This window comes from Echiichthys vipera, assembly GCF_963691815.1.
Source record: "Echiichthys vipera genome assembly, chromosome: 7".
NCBI lineage: Eukaryota > Metazoa > Chordata > Actinopteri > Perciformes > Trachinidae > Echiichthys > Echiichthys vipera.
Genome location: NC_139832.1, coordinates 5494123 through 5519524, shown reverse-complemented (window position 1 = coordinate 5519524; position 25402 = coordinate 5494123). Strand labels below are relative to the sequence as shown.

Sequence of the window (25402 nt, the reverse complement as noted above, 5' to 3'; positions counted from 1 at the left end):
GTCACAGCTGCTGAGGGTGCTTTATAGCTGCCTGGATGTGGGGAAATGGGCTCTGTGCACTTTCAGGGGGAGCGTTGACATTTGAGTAGGAGGAGAGCGGAGGAGACTTCTGTTGGAATTTGATATGTGACCTTGTTTTTAGTCTTAAAGGAATAATTCAACATTTTGGGAAAGGATTTGCTTAGTTGCTGGGAATTACAGGAGAAGGTCGATGCTACTGTAACATCAGTACACTAAATATAAAGTAACAGCCAGGAGTCAGTTAGCTTAGCCTAGCTTAGCATAAAGGATGGAAACAGGGGTAAAGGCTCGCCTGGCTGTCTGTAGATGAAGAAAGTCTGCCTGCGTACTGTAAAATATAACGGGACACTTGATCTGTTTTCACATATGAACATATTAACCAGTAGAATCAGGTCTGGGGATATGTGGAGTTTCTCTTACATGCAAGCACACAACAGAGATTCTCTGTGTCAAATACGTTCTCACTCACTGGAAATACTTTGCTGAATGGTCAGAATGGGCTACACCACCAGAATTGAAGTGAATTAATGTGGGAGAGTTCATTATTAAGCTCAATGTGCATATTTCATAAAACTGGATGGTGAAAAACAAGATTTCCTTGCATGTGTTAACTTTGTATACAACACAGAATCACAAAACTGTGAGGGAACGAAAGACAACCTTTGGATTTTTTGGACTCATGGTCAGTCAAAATTTGCAAGTTGAATGAGTCACCTTGAGCTTCTTGAGGGGAAATAATGAATGGATTTTTTTTAACCTTTATTTAACCGGGAAAAGTCTCATTGAGATTAAAAATGGAGTCCTGGCCAAGACAGGCAGCAACACAGTTCCACGATTACAGATAACAGCTGAAAAACAACAGAGAACATATGAATAGAGTCAGAACATTATTAAACAAAGCATGTACGGACAGAAGAGTCTGCTTCAAAATTATAAAGCGGGGATTTAAATGTGTTTAGAGAAACCAGCTCCTTCAGTTTCAGTTTGTTCTGCAGCTGGTTCCGTGCGGAGGGCGCAGCAGAACTAAATGCCCTTTTCCCCAGTTCAGTACGGACTATAGGTAGAGTTAGTAAGAGCTGAGGGGTTCCTGTGCTTCTTCGAATGACACATGTCTGCAGGTTTGAAGGAAGAACACAGAGGATACCGTAGTCTTATAAATGTGCCAGTGATGGAGTTTGCGGTTGGACAGGGAAAACCATCCAACTGGAGCATACAAAGAGCAGTGGTGCATGAGGCTTTTCAAATAAGTGACAAATCTCAGTCCTCCGTGGTAGAGCGTGTCAAAATACTGTAGGCATTTTGAAGATGCATTCATACATAAAACATCACCGTAGTCCAAAACGGACAGAAACGTTTCAGCAACAAGTCTTTTTTTGGCTTCAAAGGAAAAACAACGTTTGTTTCTAAAGTAAGTTGCTGAATATGAGACGTAAAATAAAAAGAGAATTCTAATTCCCAGATATTTATATTGAGACACAGATTCAATCACAGAGTCCTGCAAAGCGGTGAAAGGAGGGAGGTCAGAGGGCTTTGATTTAGCTTTAGTGAAAAGCATGAGGATACTGAAAACAGTCACTGGTTGCAGCTCTGCTCCTCTTTTTCTTTACGTTTCTCCCCCTTTCTCTTCCACTTCTGCCTCCCTCCTCTTTTCACCAAGTTCACCACATGGCAATAACATGCAAGTTAGCCCCCCTCCTCCTTCCTCCCCCTTAACTGCCCTACTGCTTAGGTTGCTGTGGTGACAGGCCTCATGCTGTACGGCATTTACACAATTCAAAGTGAAGTACACACACACACACACACACACACGCACACACCTTTTTAGACATATGCATCTTTAATGCGTGTCCGCGTTAACCCGTATCTCCCCCGTAGCTGCTTCTGTCAGTGCTGGCCTACTTCTGAATCACACAGAGAGCTCAGACTGCAGTCGGTTTGGCTTTGGCTCAGACCTGTTTGCCTCTGTGGCTTTACATGGACTAATCTAGATTTAGACCGACCCACTCGGCGACATCACAACAGCTCTGACCCACTGAAATGAAAATGATGGAAAGTAGAAAGTGGAAAGGGCTTTGGTATGTGGTGCGTTGTAAACGGCTCTGATGCTCTAAATGTGTTCAGACTTTTTGAGGTCACGTTGAGTATGACTTCCGCGATTCCCTCACTCTGATAGCGTTAATTCATGATGTATTTTTGTAAGTCTGGGTCCTGGGGAGACACCGGATTTCTCTTTTGGGTCTCGAGCCGAAAACGTTTGGGAACCCTTCCTCTAAAATATAAACTATACATGGGAGAAGTGCAGATAAGTGGTTAAAACATCTCCACAGTATATGTTTATATACAGGTATGACATGTGCGCGCGCGTGTGTGTGCGTGCATGTGTGTGTGCGTAGAAGCCACCTTTTTTTTCTGACAGGAAAAACTTGCTCTCCAGCTGCACGTGTAGCCCCCAGCTAAATACATTGAGTTCATGTCTGTCTGTACGTCGAAAGGCATAAAAGCTCATATTTAAGTTAACTTCACATGGCAGAAGTGAAATAAACTTGTGTATGTGGACGTTTGTGTCCCATCTGGGGCTCTTCTTCATGGGTTGGGCCTCTTAGTTCTAGGTGAAGGAAGTCTTCATGAACTTGCCTGACCTGCACAGAGCTCAACCCCATCCAGCACCTTTGGGATGAACTGGAACGCGGACTGTGAGCCAGACTTTATCAGTGTTGGACCTCACTAATGCTCTCCGGGCTGAATGGGAGAAAATCCCTGCGGCCTGGTTCCAAAATCTTGCAGATAGCTCAAAACCAGGAGAGTGAGAGAGGCTGTCATGCTTCAATGTTGTTACTGCCCCACGGCAAGACGAGGCAAGGCAAGTTTATCTGTATAGCACAATTCAACAACAAGGTAATTCAAAGTGCTTTGCATAAAACATATTAAAGATTTAAAACACTTGACTCCGGGGACACAGAGCAGACCTGTCCCATCTTTAGTCCTGACTCTGGGGACACAGAGCAGACCTGTCCCATGTTTAGTCCTGACTCTGGGGACACAGAGCAGACCTGTCCCATGTTTAGTCCTGACTCTGGGGACACAGAGCAGACCTGTCCCATGTTTAGTCCTGACTCTGGGGACACAGAGCAGACCTGTCCCATGTTTAGTCCTAACTCTGGGGACGTAGAGCAGACCTGTCCCATGTTTAGTCCTGACTCTGGGGACACAGAGCAGACCTGTCCCATGTTTAGTCCTAACTCTGGGGACGTAGAGCAGACCTGTCCCATGTTTAGTCCTGACTCTGGGGACACAGAGCAGACCTGTCCCATGTTTAGTCCTGACTCTGGGGACACAGAGCAGACCTGTCCCATGTTTAGTCCTGACTCTGGGGACATAGAACAGACCTGTCCCATGTTTAGTCCTGACTCTGGGGACACAGAGCAGACCTGTCCCATGTTTAGTCCTGACTCTGGGGACATAGAACAGACCTGTCCCATCTTTAGTCCTGACTCTGGGGACACAGAGCAGACCTGTCCCATGTTTAGTCCTGACTCTGGGGACATAGAACAGACCTGTCCCATGTTTAGTCCTGACCCTGGGGACACAGAGCAGACCTGTCCCATGTTTAGTCCTGACTCTGGGGACACAGAGCAGACCTGTCCCATGTTTAGTCCTGACTCTGGGGACACAGAGCAGACCTGTCCCATGTTTAGTCCTGACTCTGGGGACACAGAGCAGAACTGTCCCAGAGGATCGAGATTTTTATGGCAGACGTCTGATTTTTCAAACGTCAGTATCGACTCGTTTTTTTTGTTCTTTTGTGTGACTGTTTCTTCTCCCCCATCCAGACGGGTTCAGGGAAGACCTACACCATGGGGACGGGCTTTGACGTCAACATCGTAGACGAGGAGCTGGGTATCATCCCCCGCGCCGTCCACCACCTCTTCAGGGGCATCGAGGAGCGTCGTCAGGCCGCCCAGGAGCAGGGGTGCCCCGTTCCTGAGTTTAAGATCAACGCCCAGTTCCTCGAGGTACACACCCACCCACCTTCACTGTGACTGCATCATAAATAATGATTTATAGATGAAAGCCCCGCACTAAATAAAAGACACAACATATAATGTGTCTCTCACTAGCGTTAGGCTTCACACAGATGTCACGGCTCAGGCTTATATTGTTGACACCCCTCGCTTAACAAGCTTTCACACCGGCGGCGCTCCATCATTTGAAAATACCCACATTGACAATTGAAGTGCAGCAGCTGTCATCTGTTGGTGGTGGTGGTGGTGGTGTCTCAGTCCGGACAGGAAGAGTTAACAGGAATGATAATGTGAGGAGACAGTTGTGCCGGTCCATCACACTGTGACAGTGTTCAGATTCCTCGAGGAGACCTGGAACTGGGGAATGTTGTGGCCAGGAAGTGTGGATATACACGAGAATCAAACACGAGGCAGATGGTTTTCAATCTCCAACAGTCGCTGTTCATATAGATAGATAGATAGATGGATAGATGGATAAATTTATTTATCCCCGAGGGGAAATTAGGTCATCGTAGCGGCGGTACAGAGCAATCAGAAGTACTAAAAATAAGATAAAATATAAAATTCTATTCATATATCTGTATATATCTTTAAATGTTACCTTTACACAGCAGATGTTCATATGTTAAAAGTAAAAAGTCTGAAAAGTCTTGGATAAAAACACTGTTTGGTTTAGGGGGTCTGGAATTTGTTAGAATAAAAACTAAAGTACTTGAATTTATCATAAAACCAAGATTTTCAAATGAAGTAAAAGCATTTTAGAGGGGAGCATTTAAAAGTATTTCTAAAAATGACAGCAAGCACCTTTCATTGATTTTTTTAGGGTTTTTTTTTCTGTACAATGATGTGTAAATATGGTTATGTTTTACCTTATTGGATATTATTATTATTATTTGTTTTGTTTAGACTGTAATTACGTGTGTATTTTGATTTGTGTTATGTCACACCCTGTAAGCTGCTCTTTTTAAAGGTGCTCTACAAATACAGTTATTATTATTATTATTAGTAGTATAATTATATCTCCACATGTTTTTAAGGCATCCAAATCACCCTGAAGACACTGAGACTTAAATTTAAACGTAGACTGTTAGGAATAACAGCTGTTGTAGGGTAAATTAAATGATAAAAGGCACAAATATGTTCTTCAAGATGGTATTATGAAGGTTATGAATATGAAACATTCACATAATCTGTGAGGATTTAATAAGATAAGATCAACTTTGCTGATCCCACGATGGAGAAATGTGCACGTTAAAGCAGCTGCAGTTTAGAAAACGCAGAGGGAAAGTGTTCAAAATGTACAGATCAGATAAAGTCAGGTGGTGTGTAGCATCATGTATGTGGTGTAACAAAAGTAAATATGATGAACTGATAATATGAATATCGCACAGATTTAGCAGGAAATCCATAATTTAAAGGTACAATATGTAGTTTTTTACCCCACTCTCAATCACAAAAGATGTGATGACGATGTGAAGTAGTGTGGGATCATGAGTTGATGTCTTCGTTGTCTGTCTGTCTGTGTGTGTGTGTGTGTGTGTGTGTGTGTGTGTGTGTGTGTGTGTGTGTGTGTGTGTGTGTGTGTGTGTGTGTGTGTGTGTGTGTGTGTGTGTGTGTGTGTGTGTGTGTGTGTGTGTGTGTGTGTGTGTGTGTGTGTGTGTGTGTGTGTGTGTGTGTGTGTGTGTGTGTGTGTGTGTGTGTGTGTGTGTGTGTGTGTGTGTGTGTGTGTGTGTGTGTGTGTGTGTGTTTTTGCGCAGCTTTATAATGAGGAGGTTCTGGACCTGTTCGACTCCTCACGGGACTCCAGGCAGAAATCTCACATCAAGATCCACGAGGACGCCACCGGGGGAATCTACACAGTGGGAGTGACCACGCGGACCGTGTCCTCCGAGGCCGAGGTAGATGAGCGTGTGTGTGTTTGTGTACACTTCCCCCATTATAACTGCCGAGTTAATGACTAAAATGAATCTTTACTAATGGATCTACAAAGCCATTAGAAATACACTCCTGAGCTGTTCCTGCAATGATGTTTACTTTAATAAAGACCAGAGAGGATTTGATGTAATTGTTTTATTTCTCCCAGCTGTATCAAAGTGAGTTTGCGTGTTAATCTTCAGATTCCTGTCTCTGCCCGTTTAGATGATGCAGTGCCTGAAGCTGGGGGCTCTGTCTCGAACCACAGCCAGCACGCAGATGAACGTCCAGAGCTCTCGGTCCCACGCCATCTTCACCATCCACCTGTGCCAAGTTCGCGTCTGTGCCTCCGACAATGTCAGTCCAGTCTCAGTAGGATTCGAAAATGTATACGAAAAATATAAAGGGGTTAAATGGCGCTGTGCTGTGTAACTAACAGTGTTTTACGTGTGTGTGTGTGTGTGTTGTCGTCACTCAGCAAGAAAGTGAGACTGACAACAGAGTCTCCAACGGAAACTCCGAGATGGACGAGTACGAGACGCTGACGGCCAAGTTCCACTTTGTGGATCTGGCCGGTTCCGAGAGGCTGAAGAGAACCGGAGCGACGGGCGATCGAGCCAAAGAGGGCATCTCCATCAACTGTGGACTGGTGAGTGTGCTTCTGCCTCCGCTGCGTCGCTGCTGCAGGATGAGGGAAGTGGCTCAGTGATTCAGAGGAGCCAGATCATTCATCATTCACTCCAGTCCGAGTAGAGTCATTTACCAGAGTCTGAGTGCCATCTAGTGGCTGGATATCATAAATGTGCAGCCTGCACTCAAAGGTCATTGACAACAGTACGCAACAACAGATAAACTGCACACAGGAAACAATATTACAATATTACCCATGTAAATATAGTAACATTAAAGCTGCTGTAGACTGCAGCAATGAAAGCCTAAATTAAACTTTAGCTGCAGTCTAAAGTGTTCTTTCTCTTGAAGACAGAAGTATTTCTAAATAATTCATAGGATTTTATTTGTCATCATCTCTGTTATCGCAGGATTCCCTCTATTTACATTAAATAGAGTATTTTGAGATGTGCTTTCTGGATAGAAAAGCATAGAACATCCTTTATTATCATTGTATTGCATACAACGACATTAGAGTGCAACTTCTTTGGTACATACCAAGACAATATAAGTACAATTAAAACAGCAATATAAAAAACAATTTAAGGACACATAAAAATATTAGAGAAGAAAGAAATATTAGAATACGAGAATAGATAGCCATATACATGGGAAAGGAGGAAAATGAAGAGGAGTGGTTACATTTGATATAAATAGTTCGAATTAAGTCCCGCCTCTTCTGCTACGTAGACAAAATGGTGGCGATTGATGGCATTGAATGTCCATCGATCCACACTCAACGGTTTGGCGGTTTTTGAGTGTGGACTGCACTCTACCGACTTCAGCCGTGGCTATTTTGAGGGTGGAAGTGCACGATTTGGGGCACGGAGACACATTTCATAGCCGACCCATTTTTCACACATTTGTTGCATTGGATTGGTGGATATTTGGCTCTTTGACATTGCCATAGTTATCCGCTGCATGCCCACTTAATATTAAAACCAGATGAAAAACCTGGAGGTGTTCGGTTCATTGATGACTCTAAATCACCCGTAGGTGTGAATGGTTGTCTGTCTCTGTTCGTCTCTATGTGTCCTGTGATAGACTGGCGTCCTGTCCAGGGTGGACCCCGTCTCATGCTAGATGTCAGCTGGGATCTGCTCCAGCCCCCATGACCCCGACAGGGAAAAGCAGTTGAAGATGAATGAATGAATGTATTAGTTTTATAGGTTTTTCATCTGCTTTTAATCGACCTTCTGTGGTTAATGATCCAAAAGAACAGTCATGGAAACTTAAAAATAGAGATACAGTAAAATTCAACAGCTAGAAACCTCGTTTAGATGATGAGCAATGTGTATAAGTTTTTATACTGTACATATAAACTGTTTCATCACCTCCTGTGTGTTGCTGCAGCTCGCTCTGGGGAATGTAATCAGTGCTCTGGGCGACCGGAGTAAGCGCTCCTCACATGTGCCTTACAGAGACTCCAAACTCACCCGACTTCTGCAGGACTCCTTAGGAGGAAACAGGTCAGTGCACAACTGAGGTCACCTGTCTCATGACGTACCATCTGTGTCTCTGTGGACCACAAGAAATGAGATAAATGATTATCCGTCTCCTCCTCGTCTCAGCCAAACAGTGATGATCGCCTGCATCAGCCCGTCTGACCGGGACTTCATGGAGACGCTGAACACGTTAAAGTACGCCAACCGAGCCCGGAACATCAAGAACAAGGTGATGGTGAACCAGGACAAGGCCAGCCAGCAGATCAGCGCTCTGAGGACGGAAATCGCTCGACTGCAGATGGAGCTGATGGAATACAAAACGGTGAGGAGTTTAAAAATGCACCAGGGCATATTTCATGTCAAAGGAGGGTCTCGAACCGGAGTAACAAGGTTTTTTTCTGTCTTCCCTCCACCTCCTCCTCCTCCCTGCAGGGTAAGCGCTTGACGGGCGAGGACGGTGTGGAGAGCTTCAGCGACATGTTCCACGAGAACGCCATGCTGCAGACGGAGAACAGCAACCTGAGGGTGAGGGTGAAGGCCATGCAAGAGACAATCGATGCCCAGCGGGCGCGGCTCACCCAGCTGATCAGTGACCAGGCCAACCAGGTCCTCGCCAGGGCAGGTGGGTTTCAGACCTGCAGGTTCATACTGTACAGTCTTCTGGGTATTGGCACATAAGTGTTGCAAGTTTAGTGTTTAATTTGGTTAGAGAAGCCGTTTGCTCTTCCTCCGTCTCATCTAAAATGCTCTTGATTGTCTTCCAGGTGAAGGTGGAACCGAAGAAATTGGAAACATGATTCAGGGTTACATCAAAGAAATTGAAGAGCTCAGGTAAACTACTGTGACGGCAGATTATGCAAACGCTAACTGTGCCCCAATTCACTATTCTACATATTTATTACATAAAGTAAAATGGTAATAATTAAGAACGAGGTCGCGGGTACAAGCGGCCGAAATGGGTTTTCTCAGGAGGGGGGCTGGAGTCTCCCTTAGAGAGAGGGGGAGAAGTTCAGCATCCGTGAGGAACTCGGAGTAGAGCCGCTGCTCCTTTGCGTTGAAAGGAGCCAGTTGAGGTGGTTCAGGATCATCTAGTAAGGATGAACCCTGGACGCCTCCCTAGGGAGGTGTTCCAGGCACGTCCAGCTGGGAGGAGGCCTCTGGGAAGACCCAGGACCAGGTGGAGAGATTAGATCTCCACACTGGCCTGGGAACGTCTCAGGATCCCCCAGTTAGAGCTGGTTAATGTGGCCCGGGAAGAGGAAGTTTGGGGTCCCCTGCTGGAGCTGCGGCCCCTGCGACCCGACCCCGGATAAGCGGATGAAGATGAGATGAGATGAGATATACTCTTATCCTTCTGGTATTACGAAACATTTTTGGTGTTTGTCGCGTAATACCATCTGTTTTTACGTGATTTTAAAGGAAAACATAAAGGTGAGATATCCATTTTCAATATTTATATTTAATCATAGAGATATGTAATCTACCACGATTGTAAGGTCCTGGAAAAGCTTGAAAATGGACCTTGAAGAGTGCTTGAATTTGACCTCGGAAAAGCTGTTCGAACCCTGGTTTACAGTATTTTAACATTTTACACAGCTGGCTCACCATCTTTTTGCCGTTATGCCAACTTCCTACTAAAAGACGTTCAAAGTTGTCGGTTTATTGTACTGTTCAAACTTGTTGCAGCATGTTTGTTGCATCCTGGACTAAAGCACAGTCGTGAAAACGTCCTCAAAGTCAGAAATATTTACCTCGAGTGAACAGTGAAAGGACACATTGGCATATACTTTGGGGTTCCTCCTTTAACATTTGGTGCACATGGTCATATGTGTATGTATTTACGTATGCATGTGTCCCTGACCCTCAGGGCCAAACTCCTGGAGAGCGAAGCTGTGAGCGAGAACCTGAGGAAGAATCTGTCTCGCGCCTCCAACCGCCAGTCGCTGTACGGGGGGCCGGCGCTGCTGGCGCCCGAGAAGGAGACTTCTGACATCATCGAGCTCGCCAAGAAAGACCTGGAGAAACTGAAGAAGCGAGAAAAAAAGAAAAAGAAAAGGTAATGAGAGAAAACCGACTGAGTTCTGATTGGAGCTGTTGTTGCAGGAATAGGTTTCACACCGTTTTTGTGTATTTATTTTAACCCATTCAACGTTTTTCAAAGGCGCATCAGTGACCGTTTCACCCAGAAGTCACTTTTATACATTTTAATAAGAAACATAGCAGCAGCTTAACACTTTGTACATGCAAATATAAAGATCTGTTGACCTGCAGGGATGCTTTGTAGACACGGTGCAGCTAATAGACACTTCATTTATAGACATGAAACAATTAATAACACACACGTTTAATGTTTTTAAAGTAGATCAATATTGTGACAGTAGTCTGGTGCTGATGAACACAAGAAATCCACTGCACGAAGTGGATCCTGACCTACGTTAGAGAGCGATGAGAGGCTGCAGGCTGCGAATGATCAGAGCTGTGCAGTGGGGTGCATCAGTGGGATAAAAGGTGTCTTTTTCTCCCAGTGCAGAGCTTCCTCTGATCATTCTTTCCCTCCATTCTTTCTTCCTTCCTTCCTTCGTTCATCTCTTGCCCCTTCTCTCGTTTGACCCCTCACCCCTCCCCGAAGACTCCAGCAGCTGTTGGAGGAGAGAGACAGGGAGGAAAGAGAGGAGGAGGAGGTGGTGGAGGAGGTTGATGACGACAGGTTTGTCAGAGCTTCCACCCTCCTGTTGCCATTCCCATCCTCCGCTTCCACTAATTCACCTTTTTATTTTTTACTTTTTGTTTCTTTTGCGCAGGTATTTCCCCACCCGGAGTGAGACTCGCCTCCATAAAAGCACTTCCCTTCCATAAAACACTCTTCTAACTGTATTTGAAAGCTCTTATCTCTCTTTAGAGCTTCTGTGTGAACCCCCGAGCTCATTCATTGATCCGCTCACGCTACATCTTTGCTTTCTGTTGCACCTTTTTTACGTTTTTACTGACTTTGCAGTAGGATTTAAAGACAACCTGACGTGTCTGTCTTTCAACACTAGAGCAAGGCCCCTAAAACTCTAGTTCATGCTTTTATTTTTGTTTTGTTTTGTGGCATTTTTTGACTTTATTTGACAGTTTGAGAGCAAAGAGGTAGACAGGGAAAGAGAACGAGAGAGGAGTTTGTAACCAGTGAGACATTTTAGTTTATTTTTTGATGTAGTTATGAAGGTTTTGACAAAATGTAAAAGCAAATTGTTATTCTTACAGTAACTTTGTCAATATTAGCAGAGCTCTGCTGCCTGCAGTGCATAGAGGATCCACCAGGGGGCAGATAACACACATCAGATTGTATACAACAGATGTTTTTTTTAGGGAAGTATTGATAAAGTGGGTGACATAGATGTAAAGAAAGTCAGGAACAGCATCAAATATGATACAAATGTAGTTATGTTAACATCGACCAGGTCAGAGAGTGAGGAAGAAAAATTGCCATTTGGCCAAATCTGCAACATTTACGTCATCATAATGTAATTTAATATACATTCTCCCTGATAAATGTTCTAGTCTTGGTACATGTTTTGGCCATAAAATTAGTTTTTGGTTATGAAGAACAATTAGAAGTGATTTATTGCAGCAATATGCATCAGCTACAGACATATGAATGACTATGTACATTACAACATACAGTAGTTCAAGGATGAAGTTTACCTCATGGCAGAGATGTGGTAACATGTAGTTACATGGAACTCTGCTAAAAGGGCTCCAGTGCTTTTATTATTTAACATATTTCCACTTAAAATTTTTAGTGTTGAAGGTTTGGAACTTACTTAAATACACTGACAGGTTGAGTACACAGGCTCAATATGTATCCTCTTTCATTTTTGACAGACTGTTTATCATTAAAACTTTCTTTAACTTTTTAGTTTTGGGTCGAGACGGATGATTTTATGCAAAACACCACCTAAAAATCTCAAACCCTCTGTGTTTGGATGAAATATTTATCCAACAGATCTGCTTCATAGACTTGATTCACATTTTTTTTTTAATTATTATTATTATTCTTACTCACATGCTTTTTTGCCTTCCTTGTTTTGTTCGGACTCTGATGAGACGCCTCCTTCCTTTTTGTTTAAAAAAACTGTCTTTTCCACAAACAAGCTCATGAATACGGAGCAAAAGCAAAGTCCTGAATAGTTTCCCAGTCCATAAAAACAGTTTGTTTGCCAAAAAGACAGTGATCTGTGCATTATGTCATCTACCAAACATAAGCTGCACCAACTAAAAACCAATGAAACGATGTGTTTATTGCCTACTTTATTAGAAATATGCTTCTTGTTTACACGTGCCACAGTAGCTGTGGAGGTGCACCATGTGTTCTGCTGCAGTCACAGGGGATCACTAATGTCTCTGAACTCTCAAACACGTCTGACTCTTTTCAGCGCCAACAAGGAGGAAGTTCCCGACAACGAGCAAGAAAAGGGCACAGAGAAGGAAATGACGGAGCGAGGGCACGAGGAGGCAGAAATGGTACGATTGAGGGACTTTTGTTTTAAGTCTGTGAATGTTCTCACTTATCCAGGTCGTCGTTATCCTCAACGCAATTTCAGTCAAAATCAACCGGACTTGGTTATTTGTCTAGGAAGTTGTTTCACCTCTCATCCAAGAGGCTTCATCAGTTCATCTGCATCTTCCTAGTCCAGGTGCTTTCGACTGAAATTGCTTTGGGGACCTTTTGTTTTATTTTGCACATTGAAACACATCGATGAGTGCCTTCAGATATTTGATGATTAACATGTTATGTTACAGGAGGTCCAGGAAGGCAGCGACCACGAGGAAGGAGACGAGGAAGAGGAAGAGGAGGAAGAGGAGATGGATGTGGAGGACAGTTCGGATGATTCTGACTCTGAGTCGGATGAAAAAGGTACGGAGGACAGCGTCTGGTTACTCACCCTTTCACCTTAAGGCAAAAAAGATAGCTTTTTTTCATGCACGGGGGCCGTATTTTACAAAACATCCTATGGCTAAGAGTAGGTCCTAACTTTTTAATTAATTAAGGAGTAACTGTTTCTCACAGTAGGCTGTTTCTCTCCTAATGTTAGGACTCCTAACTTTTTAAGATAAGTGTAATTCACAAAGCATTTAAGCGCTAAAAGTAGCTCCTAATCTATAAAAATGCAGGAGTCCTCTCCAGGAATAATTTTCTATGCTTCTGTTTTTGTTTTTTTGTCGAGATCCCAACTCCAAACTTTGCTTTGATAACATCTTTCCTTTCTTCCACAAGTTGAGCGAGGAATAGAAGTTTGTCATTAGTCCAGTCTGGTTTTCTCCTCTGCTTTGGCAGAGGGGATGTGTCTGTGTCTGTCAGCCAGGGTTATTCTAGCCCTATCATTAAAAGGCTTCTTATATAGACCTACATATCCACTGATTGGCCTGATTATATACAGTATTAATCCATCAATCTTTAGGGTTTTCGTTGCCACTGTGTGCACTAGATTCCTCGATTAATACTGTATATAATAAATATTACTACTTTTATTAAAGATAGTGCAACTTGCTGCTGCTCATGGGGGAATCGTTGGGTCTCTGTAAATCATAAATAAGTCACAGCGTGTGGTCTTTACCTACTCTATATGTAAAGTGTCTTGAGATGACTTTGTTATGATTTGGCAATTAAAACACAATTGAATTGAACTGAATCTGGTGCACAAAGTGGCGACGAAAACCTGCCCTTTAACATGCGGGGACGTCAGACAGACCCAGCTCTGTGGAGGACGGACATCTGTCTGCACCAGTTGGGGAGGAAGAAAAAGAGAGAGAAAGAGAGAAAAGACAGACAAGATCGTCATAGAGACACAGACAGACGGACAGACAGTAGTAGGAAGTAGTAAACTGAGGATGTTTCATTGTGCTATCTAGAAGTTAAAAAGGTTTCCCCCTTCACCTGCAGTGTGTCGCCTTAAGAGGCTGCTGATTCTCCAGCAGGGGGAGCGGTTGAACCACAGAGCAGCGTTACACTCCACCCAGCACCACATCCAGCACAACTGTGGACATTCATTAGAGCTGAGCACTTGTGATAACTTCACCCAAGATGCATTAAAGATACAAAAACACTGATAAAGAGCAATGACTGTTGCTGACGCATTCACCCGCTCTTCATTTTGTAACATTCATACTTTAAAATACACTATAAAATGATGAAGACGTGCGTTCCAGATGTAATGTCCTTCAAATACGACCCTAATCATCCTCTGTTGGGAGACGTTGAATGAATGAAAGCTTTATTGCCCCCTACGGGAGTTTGCGTGGCGCATAAAAGACAAATAAAAAAGGTCATCAACAACCGAACATGACAGCACATAATGCAACATTAAAAACATGAGCGTCATAAAAACATCATTAAAATCATGTTTTACAACCCAGAAACATTTGTCAGGGAAGGAGAGTATCATCATTTCAACGTAATGGGGAAAAGTAAGGCGGTTCATTTAGTTTTAAATGGTGATGAGACGTTTGCAGATTTGATGAATGAAATCGTTCAGTACTCAAGTAGAGAGGCGACGAACTACGGGAGAAAAGAGCGCGCAAGGGAAGCAACAATCTAAATAACAACTAATGTAAACTAAACGTCGAGGCAAGGCTGTTAATGTATCGATGAAAACATAGTTATTAAGTCTTAAAGCAATTCTTACATTTCTGGCATATTTTCTTTTTTCTTTTCTTTTGCATTCTTAGAATGATCCTAATAAGCGTACGGCTAAAATATAAACTAAAATACTGTAGTGTAAAAGAAATCCACCAGGAGTTGAACCTTAGCTCTAAAAGGTCATAGATTACATATATATTATTGTCGTCCGTTTTCTTGTGATAACGAGATAATTCATTTGAGATTCGATCCGAATAAAATGATTTGAAGAAGAATAATTCCTTTATTTAACCAGCAAGGGGAAATTAAATTGTTTTCACTCTGTGCATGTGTGTGTTTTTCGGGCCTATGTGTGTGTAACCTGAATAATATAATAACAAACAGGACCTATATACATGCAATTAATGGAGAGATGTCAGAGCGAGGGGGAAGCCAGATGGATCGGCGCCCCTAGCAGTTGGGGGGTTAGATGCCTTGCTCAACAGCGCCACGACAGTGCCCAAGAGATGAACTGGCACCTCTCCAGCCACCAGTCCACACTCCATTCATGGTCCACACAGGGACTCGAGCCAATGACCCTATGGTTCCCAGCCGAGTCACCTATGGACTGAGCTGCTGCTGCCCCAATTTTCTGAGTTTTCTGCCTTTCATGCATCGCTCTGTTTCACTTGCGCTGCTCATGCTGCGTTCAAGTGCCATGGGAAGTCTGAAGTTTCGGACCTCCAACTAGGCAAAGTGCACTAGACTGCCTGTCAAAGTGGAACCTCTTACTAGCAAAATAGGGTCGGGTCTATCTCCCTCAAATTTGATAGTAGGAGGTTCTACTTTGGACTTCTCATGGCACTTGAACGCAGCATTCCTCTCTCAGCGCACGTGTCGGGGAGGAGGGAGCGTCAGAGGTTAGGCAGGGGGAGAGGGTGGGACTGTGGAGGGAAGCGCGGAGTGCTCTAACTGATACATGCAAGAAAGGTAAGAGGTGAATAGGGCAACATTTTTCACTTATAGACATCACCATGGAACTTCCTCAGGTTTATTACTGACGTTAAGACGAGTATTTTTTGTATTACAAGTTTACTGAAAATGTATGTTTAAATATGCAAATGAAGCATTATCTTATGAAATACGGGTTCATTTGCACACCTCTACAACACTGGATAAAGCCGGGTTCAACATTATTGTTTTATTTTGTTGACATATTGGAGGCAAAAGATTTTACAGATCTCTCTTTTTATCACTCTATAAATCAGAAAATAGCCGACAGCCTTAAAAAAAGCTATTTTTGTCATTATTTGGGAATAAAAGGTTGTAAATATCAGGCTATGAATAAAATATGAACAAACCAGTAAAAATCTGTAAAATCCTTCAGAATATAGATAGAAATAGACCTGGAAAGTTTTGTTTTTTGCAACTTAAGTGGAGATTTCGTGCTCAGAGTTAGGCTGAAAACCAGCCTTTAAAGATATGGATTGTGAAATTCATACATTTTGAGACGCCGCAGGTGAAAAGGGTAAACCATGTTAATAATAAGATTTCCCCATGAAACTTCCCCAGTTGATTACTTACAATTAGACAGTTACTTTTTGTATTTGGAGCTTTTTTTTAAATATAAAAATGTGGCATTATCTGGTGCTAACCTTGGTAAATTTAGGACAATTCTACAAACATGAACAGACAAAAGATAAAATGTTTGTGCCTTAATTTTCAGAAAACAACCATAACTTATGTTGATAATACAAAAGCAACCAATGAGACAAAGGTTCCAAAGGGGCACGTCCTGTAAAAGCATCATTTAACACCACATACAAATAATACTGTTGATTTTGTTTCACCTCGTGTCCAACAGAGAACTTCCAGGCCGATCTGGCCAACATCACCTGCGAGATCGCCATCAAGCAGAAGCTGATCGACGAGCTGGAGAACAGCCAGCGGCGTCTGCACACGCTCAAACAGCAGTACGAGCAAAAGCTGATGATGCTGCAGTGCAAGATCAAGGACACCCAGCTGGAGAGGGACCGCGTCCTCCAAAACATGAGTAAGACACGGGTGCCAGAAGGGGAGGAGTCATGTCCTAAATACACTGTACGTCATTTATCCACTCATGGATCAGGCGAGTTAGATACAAACACGCACCAAACATGGGTTTGGCTTTTAATGCCGGTGCCTTTTTGATCAGAGTATATTGAAGTTCTTGCTCGTCCTACTTCCATTTGAAAGAATTTATACCTCACCCTTATGTTTGATCTTGGATTTTGCTCTTTAGTCCTGAAAAAAACGCTGCTCCAGACTTGATGCACCTCAGAGAATCCTTTAATGTGAATGCTCTCCGCCTGCAGCCAGACGACGACAGTAACATTTATATTTACCAGCACTAATGGATCAAAGCATTGTCTCATGCACATTTTAAAAGCACTGTGGAGTTTTTCCAGCTTGTCTAATCAAAAAATAAAACAGAAAAGAGACTTTTTGACAACTGAAGATCAAGGTTTCTGACTGTTTCAACCATTACAGACAGTATGTTTGTATCTGCCATGTGACGGCTACAACAGAAACTCTTTTGCATAATAGCGATTGTGTCATTTAAAGTTGTTCCAGCATTATCACATCATTTTAAGGTAGTTAGTCAGTTTTCCTCATGATCTTTGTGCTGCACACTTTCAGATACGGTAGAAAGCGGCACGGATGACAAGTCTCGCAAGATCAAGGCTGAATACGAGAAGAAGCTGAGCGTCATGAACAAGGAGCTGCAGAAGCTGCAGTCGGCTCAGAAGGAGCACGCGCGCCTGCTGAAGAACCAGTCGCAGTACGAGAAACAGCTGAAGAAGCTCCAGGTGGACGTGGCGGAGATGAAGAAAACGAAGGTGCGATGTTTAAGGGCGACCGTGATGATTCTGTGATGCTTGACTGATTGATCATGACTGCTGATCCTTTTTTTTATTATCAACTAGTTACACTATGTTTCCATCTTCAGTCTGACATTTCCTGCATTAACCAATCAGAGACTTCCAATCTGAGCTCCTAACTTCCGGTTTAGCGCCATGCTCACTTGAATAGGGGTAAAATAATTAAATCGTGCAGCTCTTCTAGACTTTTTAAAATGATAAACGACAATGAATGTAAGATTTAAAATAACTAGAGAAAAGTCTAGTCAAACAACTGGGAACACAGCACTGAGGCATTGTAAAAATAATAAATATGAGACTTGTTGTGCCCGGTGGCTCAGTGGTTGCAGCGGGCGCCCCATACAAGTTCTTTTCTTTTGAAAAGACTTGGACCTGGAATTTTGAAAGGGTGTTACGTCACGACTTAAAGACCGGCTAGAGACCAAAACCATTTTTTGTTCCAGGCTGTAAACATGTTTATTTCTGCTGTAAAGTTGTTTATTTAACATGCAAGGAACTGCAGTGTGTCTACATCTTCAGCCCCAGAGGTTTCCGCTTGAAACCTTCCCAGAAAACCAATTGGGGCTAAAAAATGAGAGCAAATCGTGGATATGACGAAAAATAAGAGAAAAAGTGTTTGTGTCTCACTTCTTGCATGAGGCCCATTGACTTAGAGACTAGACTACCATATATACATACATATACATACTATATTTGTGTATATATATATAATATGAATGTTTCCAATTTTTGATTTGATTGTTCCAGGTCCGCCTCATGAAGCAGATGAAGGAGCAGCAGGAGAAGAACCGGATGAACGAGTCTCGCAGAAACCGAGAAATCGCTTCGTTAAAGAAAGACCAGCGCAAGCAAGAGGTGAGCCAAGGGGATTTCCTCTACATGCTGTCTTCTTCTTTAACGTCAGGCTGTAATTTAATCAATCTGAGCCAAGTGTTCCAGTGTCATCATTGAACTTGTATTGTGTTGCAGCACCAACTGAAGTTACTGGAGGCGCAGAAAAGGCAGCAGGAGCTCATTCTGAGGAGAAAGACTGAGGAGGTGGATTGTCCCTTTACATAATGTAGAGAGAAATGCTTGTGATACATAATGGATGCAGAAATTCATGTGGTATGCTTTTAGCGTTTGCCCGACCTCACGTTTCTGTTTGCCATGTGTGTATGTGTGTGTGTGTGTGTGTGTGTGTGTGTGTCAGGTGACGGCTCTGAGGAGGCAGGCCAGACCCACCTCAGGTAAGGTCATCAGAAAAGTGAATCTCCCAGAGCCGGACTCCGCCCACAGACCTCCATCTGGACGCTTGTACTCCTCCGGCAATGCTGCTCCCAATGGCACTCGGTGAGTGTGCACGTGTGTGTGTGCGTGTGTGCGCGTGTGCGTGTGTGTGCGTGTGTGTGTGTTTCCAGAGGGGCAAATAAGGAAAGCTGCTAAATATGGCTACTAACAAACCAGTAAAGGCCAGGTTAAGTCCTCGCAGCATTAAAACACCTGCACCATCATAAGTCATGCTGCAAAGAAAATCTTTTAAAATGTAACACAAATCTCTCTTTTGCACATTAAAACACTGGAGTTAAATACGTAACGGAGCCCCTCTTTTAACCACTGGTTGAAAAACTTAACATGGAGTTTGGCTCCTGAGAAACTGACCTATGTTTAGAAAGAGGGCTTCAGAGATTTATGATGTTTAGAAGATATTTCAGGAACTGCTGAAAGGTGGAGATGTGGAGGAGGCAGAGGGAGAATGAGATAATAAAAAAATGAATTTGTTGTGAGGAGTGTACCATGTAACTTTATTAATAATGATATTATTAATAATAATTGATTATTTTTATTATTTGAGATGATTTTATTTTATTTATTTTTATTTTTATTTTATTATTTATTGAGAGTGTACACTGTAACTTATATTAAGAATATTATTAATATTAATTGATTTTTTGTTTTAGATGATTTTCTTTAGCTATGTATTTTATAATTTATTGAGAGTGTACAATGTAACTTATATTAATAATATTATTATTAATATTGAGTAATAATTTATTATTTTAGATGGTTTTCTTTAGCTATGTATTTTATAATTTATTGCACAGTAATTTGTTGACTAATTTATCTTTTTAATTACTTATTTTATTAGGATATTTAATTTTCTGTATTAATAATTAATTTCTCTATTTTTTATTTCTTTTCATTATTATTTTCATGACTGCCATATGTGTTATGTTGTTGTGTGAACACAAAAACCGATAAAGATATGTTTACATAATAATGGATCCTGTTTATGAGCTCGTTTGCATCAATGTGCCTCAAAGTGTTGGATCATTACTGACTGATGCTGTGTGCGCGTGTGTGTGTGTGTGTGTGTGTGTGTGCGTGTGCGTGTGTGTGCAGGTATTCCTACAGGCGCACAGTAGGTATTTACTCCACCAGAATCGCACGCAATAAGTGGCAGTCTCTGGAGCGCCGGATCACTGACGTCATCATGCAGAGGATGACCATCTCCAACATGGAGACCGACATGAACCGCCTGCTCAAGGTAAAGCTGCAGCAGTACGTTGTTCTACTGTACCATAAATAAGCTCGATTGAAAAGACCCTTCACTCGGGTGAAAGCCGTTAAAAATTCAGTGTGTTTTGCGTTCATAGCAACGAGAGGAGCTGACCAAGCGCAAAGAGAAGGTCATCCGGAAGAGGGACCGGCTGGTCAAGGAGGGACCAGAGGTAGAGAAGGCCGCTGTTCCCCTCAACGAGGAAGTGGATGCGCTGACGGCCAACATCGACTACATCAATGACAGCATCGCCGACTGTCAGGCCAACATCATGCAGATGGAGGAGACCAAGGTGAGAGATGCTGAGAGCTTGTGGGGATTAAAAAGTTAAATGTTAGCTGGTTAAATGAATGAATGAGCTTTATCCCATTACTACTTTTGACTTCTTTGGCCGAACTTTTATACTAGGAAATGTGTTTAAGAGTTGCAGAGAATGAAGCTCCTCTACAAACATCCTTTTTTGATGTTTCGTTGAAGTTGAATGAATCCACCCTTTTTTTCCAGGAGGAAGCTGACACAGTGGACATCTCTGCTGTGGTTGCCTCCTGTACCCTCACAGAAGCTCGTTTTCTGTTGGATCACTTCATGACAATGGCCATCAACAAGGTACCAGCCCTGATGACACCAAAGCTTCTCAGGGAACATATGGGGACTTCTTATTATCTGACTTTTTTCACCCCAAATCAGGCAATGTAACAAAGTCTCTGGGCGCTTTTACACCTGATATGGTCCCATACCATGGTTCCTGGTATGCACCAGATGTAAATGGACTGGTAAATGGACTTGTACTTATAAAGTGCCTTTCTAGTCTTCTGACTACTCAAAGCGCTTTCACAGTGTTTGTCACATTCACCCATTCACACAGACATTCACACTGATGGCAGTGGACATCTACAGACCATCTAATGTAACCATTCACACATACATGCACAGCACGGGGACTAATTCGGGGTTCAGTGTCCTGCCCAAGGACACTTCGACATGCGAACCGAGGGAGCTGGGGACCGAAACCACCTCTTCTACCAGGTCTCGGTCCGCTTATTATGTCCACTTCTGGTGGAAGTACGATCGCTGAATTCCTACATGCACAAACAAACCACACTCAACTTCGATATAAGCAAACTAAATAAGGGCTGGTGTGAAAGCATCCTCCGTAACGTCACTCAAGAACCACAATTACGGTCAATGTGGGCGGTTCTGGCCGTCGCCATCTTTTCAGTGCCTGCGACGACTAACACCCAGCTTACCCAAAAATGGACAAAGACGTGAAGCATTAATTATGCTGAACTTTAAGCTTTAAACATTTTTATTGCAGCAGAAGTTCAGAAAAAAGCATCAGTTACAGATGGATATGACTGTGTGTGATATGTAGTTACACATGCAGCTGTTAGTTGTTATATTGTATCCCAGAGATGTGAATTGTAGACGGTGGATTATTCTTTAACCTTTGAGTAATGTCTGCGCTCTGACCTCTTCAGGGTCTCCAGGCAGCCCAGAGGGAGTCTCAGGTGAAGGTGATGGAGGGCCGGCTGAAGCAGACGGAGATCACCAGCGCCACCCAGAACCAGCTGCTCTTTCACATGCTGAAGGAGAAGGCTGAGTTCAACCCGGAGCTGGACGCGCTGCTGGGGAACGCGCTGCAAGGTAACAACATCAACAACATCAGTGTTGAGATTGACGTGAAGATGAGGACCCAAAACACGGACCAGACCGCTGGTTTATCCCGGCCCACTTCCTGGAAGTGTCTTGAATAACAAGAAAAACTGGGATTACTCTGGGATGATGGAGATGTTTCTTCCATGAATTATTTCTGTTAAAAATAATGTAAATTTAACACTAAACTCGTCTGTTACAAAGCATTTGGCCTGTCAGGAAGTGGACTGGGCTACTGGTCACTGGTCAGTTGCATGATTGGGCCTATTGATATGCTCTTGCCTGTGCCTTCTGCTGAAATGGACGCTGGCCTAATAATAATTATTATTACACTGTTAAAGTCTGGTACAAAGATTAATTACTATAATCCAGATTTATGTTTAACAGGTTACAGAGTAGATCATTGTACACGTCTGTTTGCCAGCCTCTGTTCAGTAGGACGCTCTTGTTTACAGTAGTTGCACTTTTCTTTGGTTGGTTTCGTTGTAGGATTTTGGGGGACAGTGTTTTTGATTTGTGCATTGCCTTTTGTCTGTTCCCCCACGTTTTCCTTTTTTTCTTTTTTTTCTCATGTTCTTACAGAGCTAGGTAACATCCCGCCTGGTAAGTGAAACACCATATTAGACTCTTATCTGTGCTATGAACGCATGGTTCCTTTCCCTTTGCACTCTGAAAACTAACTCAACGTAAACGTGGAGCAGGTGCATGAGGTGCGATGCAACCAAGGCTTCCCTCCATCTGTCTGCTGACCTCTCCCTTCCCTTCCCCTCATCTGGATACACTCCTCCTCCTCCTCCTACTAGCTCATCATGTGCTACAGCCCCCACGCTTTAGCACACTGCTAACCCAAGACCCTTCCACAGGAACCCTACAACATGGATGTTTTAGCTCTGTCGGACCCTGTAGGTCAGCTGACCCCGCCGGGAGCAACGGACTAATGATTCCTCTCACTCCTCATATTCACCTTTTGCCCCACACATCTCTCTTTATAACCCTCCCCACCCGGCCGCTCTCTGACCCTCTTTTCCATCCACCTGATCCCATTGAGCTCAGTGAGGACCAGGTTTCTGTTTGTGGATCAAAACAGCATGGCGCCGCGCTGACATCGCCCTCATCTGCTTCCCTTGTTCACCTCTTCTACATCCATTTTGAGCAGCTATATTAAAAAAAGAAAATCTAAAAAAGAAAGAGAAAGTGGCTTCGCTTTAGTGAAAGTGAGCGGAAGGATGAATAATTTAGTCGCAGGCAAAGTGTACTTGTTAAGAACCATTTCGGAAAGCCTTAAGCTGTGATCTCGGGCTTTTCTCTGAACTCTAATATTATTCATTGATCTCATTTGACAGAAAACGGAGACGACAGCAGCAGTGATGAGTCGGCCCAGAGCCCCTCTGCAGACGGAAGGTAAGTCCGTGTATCTTATCACGTGCTCGTTTTAGGCTACTTTATTCTATTATGTGTTATGTTTCTATTTTACGTTATCATTTGGTTAATGTCTTGGTTGTGTTTGTATCAATGTTATTATGTTTTGTTCATTTAAATGTTTACGATACGTCATTTTGTGTCTGTATTCATGTTATCTTAAACTTAATGTGATTTTGTTTCATTGTTTTTATTGTTTATATTATTTATATTTCCCGAGGAGAACAGTTTTATGCTGTGAAAATTAATAATGCAAGAATCAACATATGTGTATTATAATGAGATATATGCTCCAGATGAATAGTAGGTCAGATAAATGAAGAATTACACATCATTTGAATCCCAAATGCCTTAGTTTTATGAGATCTGATTGCTTGTAAACGTTTAATCCTAAATATATATTGGTACATTTGAACTTCAGTGGAAAATTGCAGCTTTTTATTATTTATCGTAAACGACCTCCTTCACAGCCCACACTAATGTTGTGGTTATTATACTGCAGTATTTCTAGGATTAGATTTCCACTGACTCCAGTTCAGATCTTTACTCTACTCCAAGGGTGTCAAAGTGATCCAGTAAAGGGCCGTGTGGCTGCAGGTTTTCATTCCAACCAATCAAAAACACACCTGGTCCAACAAATCAACTGTGTGAAGACAGTTCAGGAGATTGAGTAAGTCAAGTCAGGTGTGTTCTTGCTTGGTTGGACTGAAATCCTGCAGCCACACGGTCGTTGACTGGATCACTTTGACACCCTTGCTCTACTCTCTCTACGTTGTTTCTGTCGTAGCATGATGTTGCTATGAGCCTAAGGGCTTAATTATTATGTTATCCTTATTTTATGCACATATTGGATGAGCCTACTGCCTACATGTGCTTATGTGACCAATCTGATGATTAATATTCAATAAAGAAAATAAGTTTAATTGTTTTTAAAGTCACTAATGCTTTAGCACATGAATCACATCCAATTGAGGGTTTTTAGTTTTAATTTAGTTTTTTTTAAACTACTAAGTCTGTGTATCTTATCACGTGGTCACATCCCATTCACATCCAATTGAGGATTTTTGGTTTTAATTTAGTTTTTTTTATCATTATTTTAGTTTTAGGGTGATAACTTCTTGAAATATGAAGACAGACGTTCAAAGAGGCTTTTGATCTAAAATAAATGACATTTATTAAGGGAAGTTTGGGGTCCCCTGCTAAAGCTGCTGCCCCCGCGACCCGACCCCGGATAAGCGGATGAAGATAAGATGAGATAAATGACATTTGACACAGTCCTAATGCTTTCTTGTGTATTATAATGTTATATTTTATGTAACATTATGAGTTTGTATGTTTGTAAGTGTGTTTTTACAAATGTTCGTTGACACTCACGTGTAAAACTGTGTATTCCCTTCAGCACTGTGACATCAGATCTCATGAAACTCTGCGGAGAGACCAAAACAAGAAATAAGGTATCACGGCGTATTTCTTCATTTATCTGGTTTTCTGCATACATTAGTCAGTACTTCCTGTCTTCATTTCCTCTCGTCTTTGCTCCTCAGGCTCGTAGAAGGACCACCACTCAGATGGAGCTGCTGTACGCAAACAGCGACTCCGCCCCCGACGCCCCCACCGCGGACTTCTCCAGTCCGATGCTGCCGTTACCGGAAACCCCAGATGGGGGAGGAGACATGGAGTCGTCAGGCTCATCAGTCAGGGACTACACGGCTCTCTCCCCCGGCTTTTCCTCTAAAATGGGCAGCATGTAAGTCCAAGCTCGGCGCTCTGTTCGCTAACACAATAATTACTCTTTCCTTCCTTCCTTCCTTCCTGCATGTTTGATGTTGCTGCTGCATCCTCTGCTTTAGTTCATTTTGTTTGACGTTAATTATGAGCATCCTGACATCAAATGGCCATATTTTCCTCCGGCTGATGAGTGTTTTAAAGCATGTAGAGAGGAGACAGTATTAACATCGATATGGCTGGTTTATTACTGCAAAAGCTGCTTTTCTAATTCCTTATTACAGCCCAGTTGCACACTAAAAGCACAAGTACTAACCAGACGGCTTTAACTGGCTTGTTAAAGGCCATGCTTCAAATCGAAGTGCACATTGACTTGTATGTAAATAAAGAGCCTTAAAGAACGATATATTTTAGTGTAGCACAAAGTCAACAAAGTCCTCTGTAGTTAAACATGAGCTTGGCGAAGAACCACC

At 42.7% G+C, this 25402-nt stretch overlaps 1 protein-coding gene across 2 annotated transcripts in view; it reads left to right on the top strand.

Annotated features, from left to right (window-relative positions):
* Positions 1-25402, top strand: part of LOC310949263 (kinesin-like protein KIF21A) — a 62537-nt gene that overhangs the window by 24687 nt on the left and 12448 nt on the right. Inside the window, exons 3-26 of one of the 2 annotated variants that reach the window (XM_083916637.1) lie at positions 3852-4034; positions 5801-5941; positions 6183-6314; positions 6436-6606; positions 7980-8095; positions 8198-8393; positions 8504-8693; positions 8836-8902; positions 9939-10127; positions 12490-12577; positions 12857-12971; positions 16537-16725; positions 17352-17551; positions 18341-18448; positions 18563-18631; positions 18786-18925; positions 19976-20120; positions 20230-20424; positions 20637-20738; positions 21611-21776; positions 22368-22388; positions 23129-23186; positions 24604-24658; positions 24749-24951. In XM_083916637.1, coding sequence (XP_083772763.1) covers positions 3852-4034; positions 5801-5941; positions 6183-6314; positions 6436-6606; positions 7980-8095; positions 8198-8393; positions 8504-8693; positions 8836-8902; positions 9939-10127; positions 12490-12577; positions 12857-12971; positions 16537-16725; positions 17352-17551; positions 18341-18448; positions 18563-18631; positions 18786-18925; positions 19976-20120; positions 20230-20424; positions 20637-20738; positions 21611-21776; positions 22368-22388; positions 23129-23186; positions 24604-24658; positions 24749-24951 — 3239 coding nt within the window. The remainder of the gene's footprint in view (positions 1-3851; positions 4035-5800; positions 5942-6182; positions 6315-6435; positions 6607-7979; positions 8096-8197; positions 8394-8503; positions 8694-8835; positions 8903-9938; positions 10128-12489; positions 12578-12856; positions 12972-16536; positions 16726-17351; positions 17552-18340; positions 18449-18562; positions 18632-18785; positions 18926-19975; positions 20121-20229; positions 20425-20636; positions 20739-21610; positions 21777-22367; positions 22389-23128; positions 23187-24603; positions 24659-24748; positions 24952-25402) is intronic. The other variant, XM_083916638.1, reaches the window with a different exon arrangement.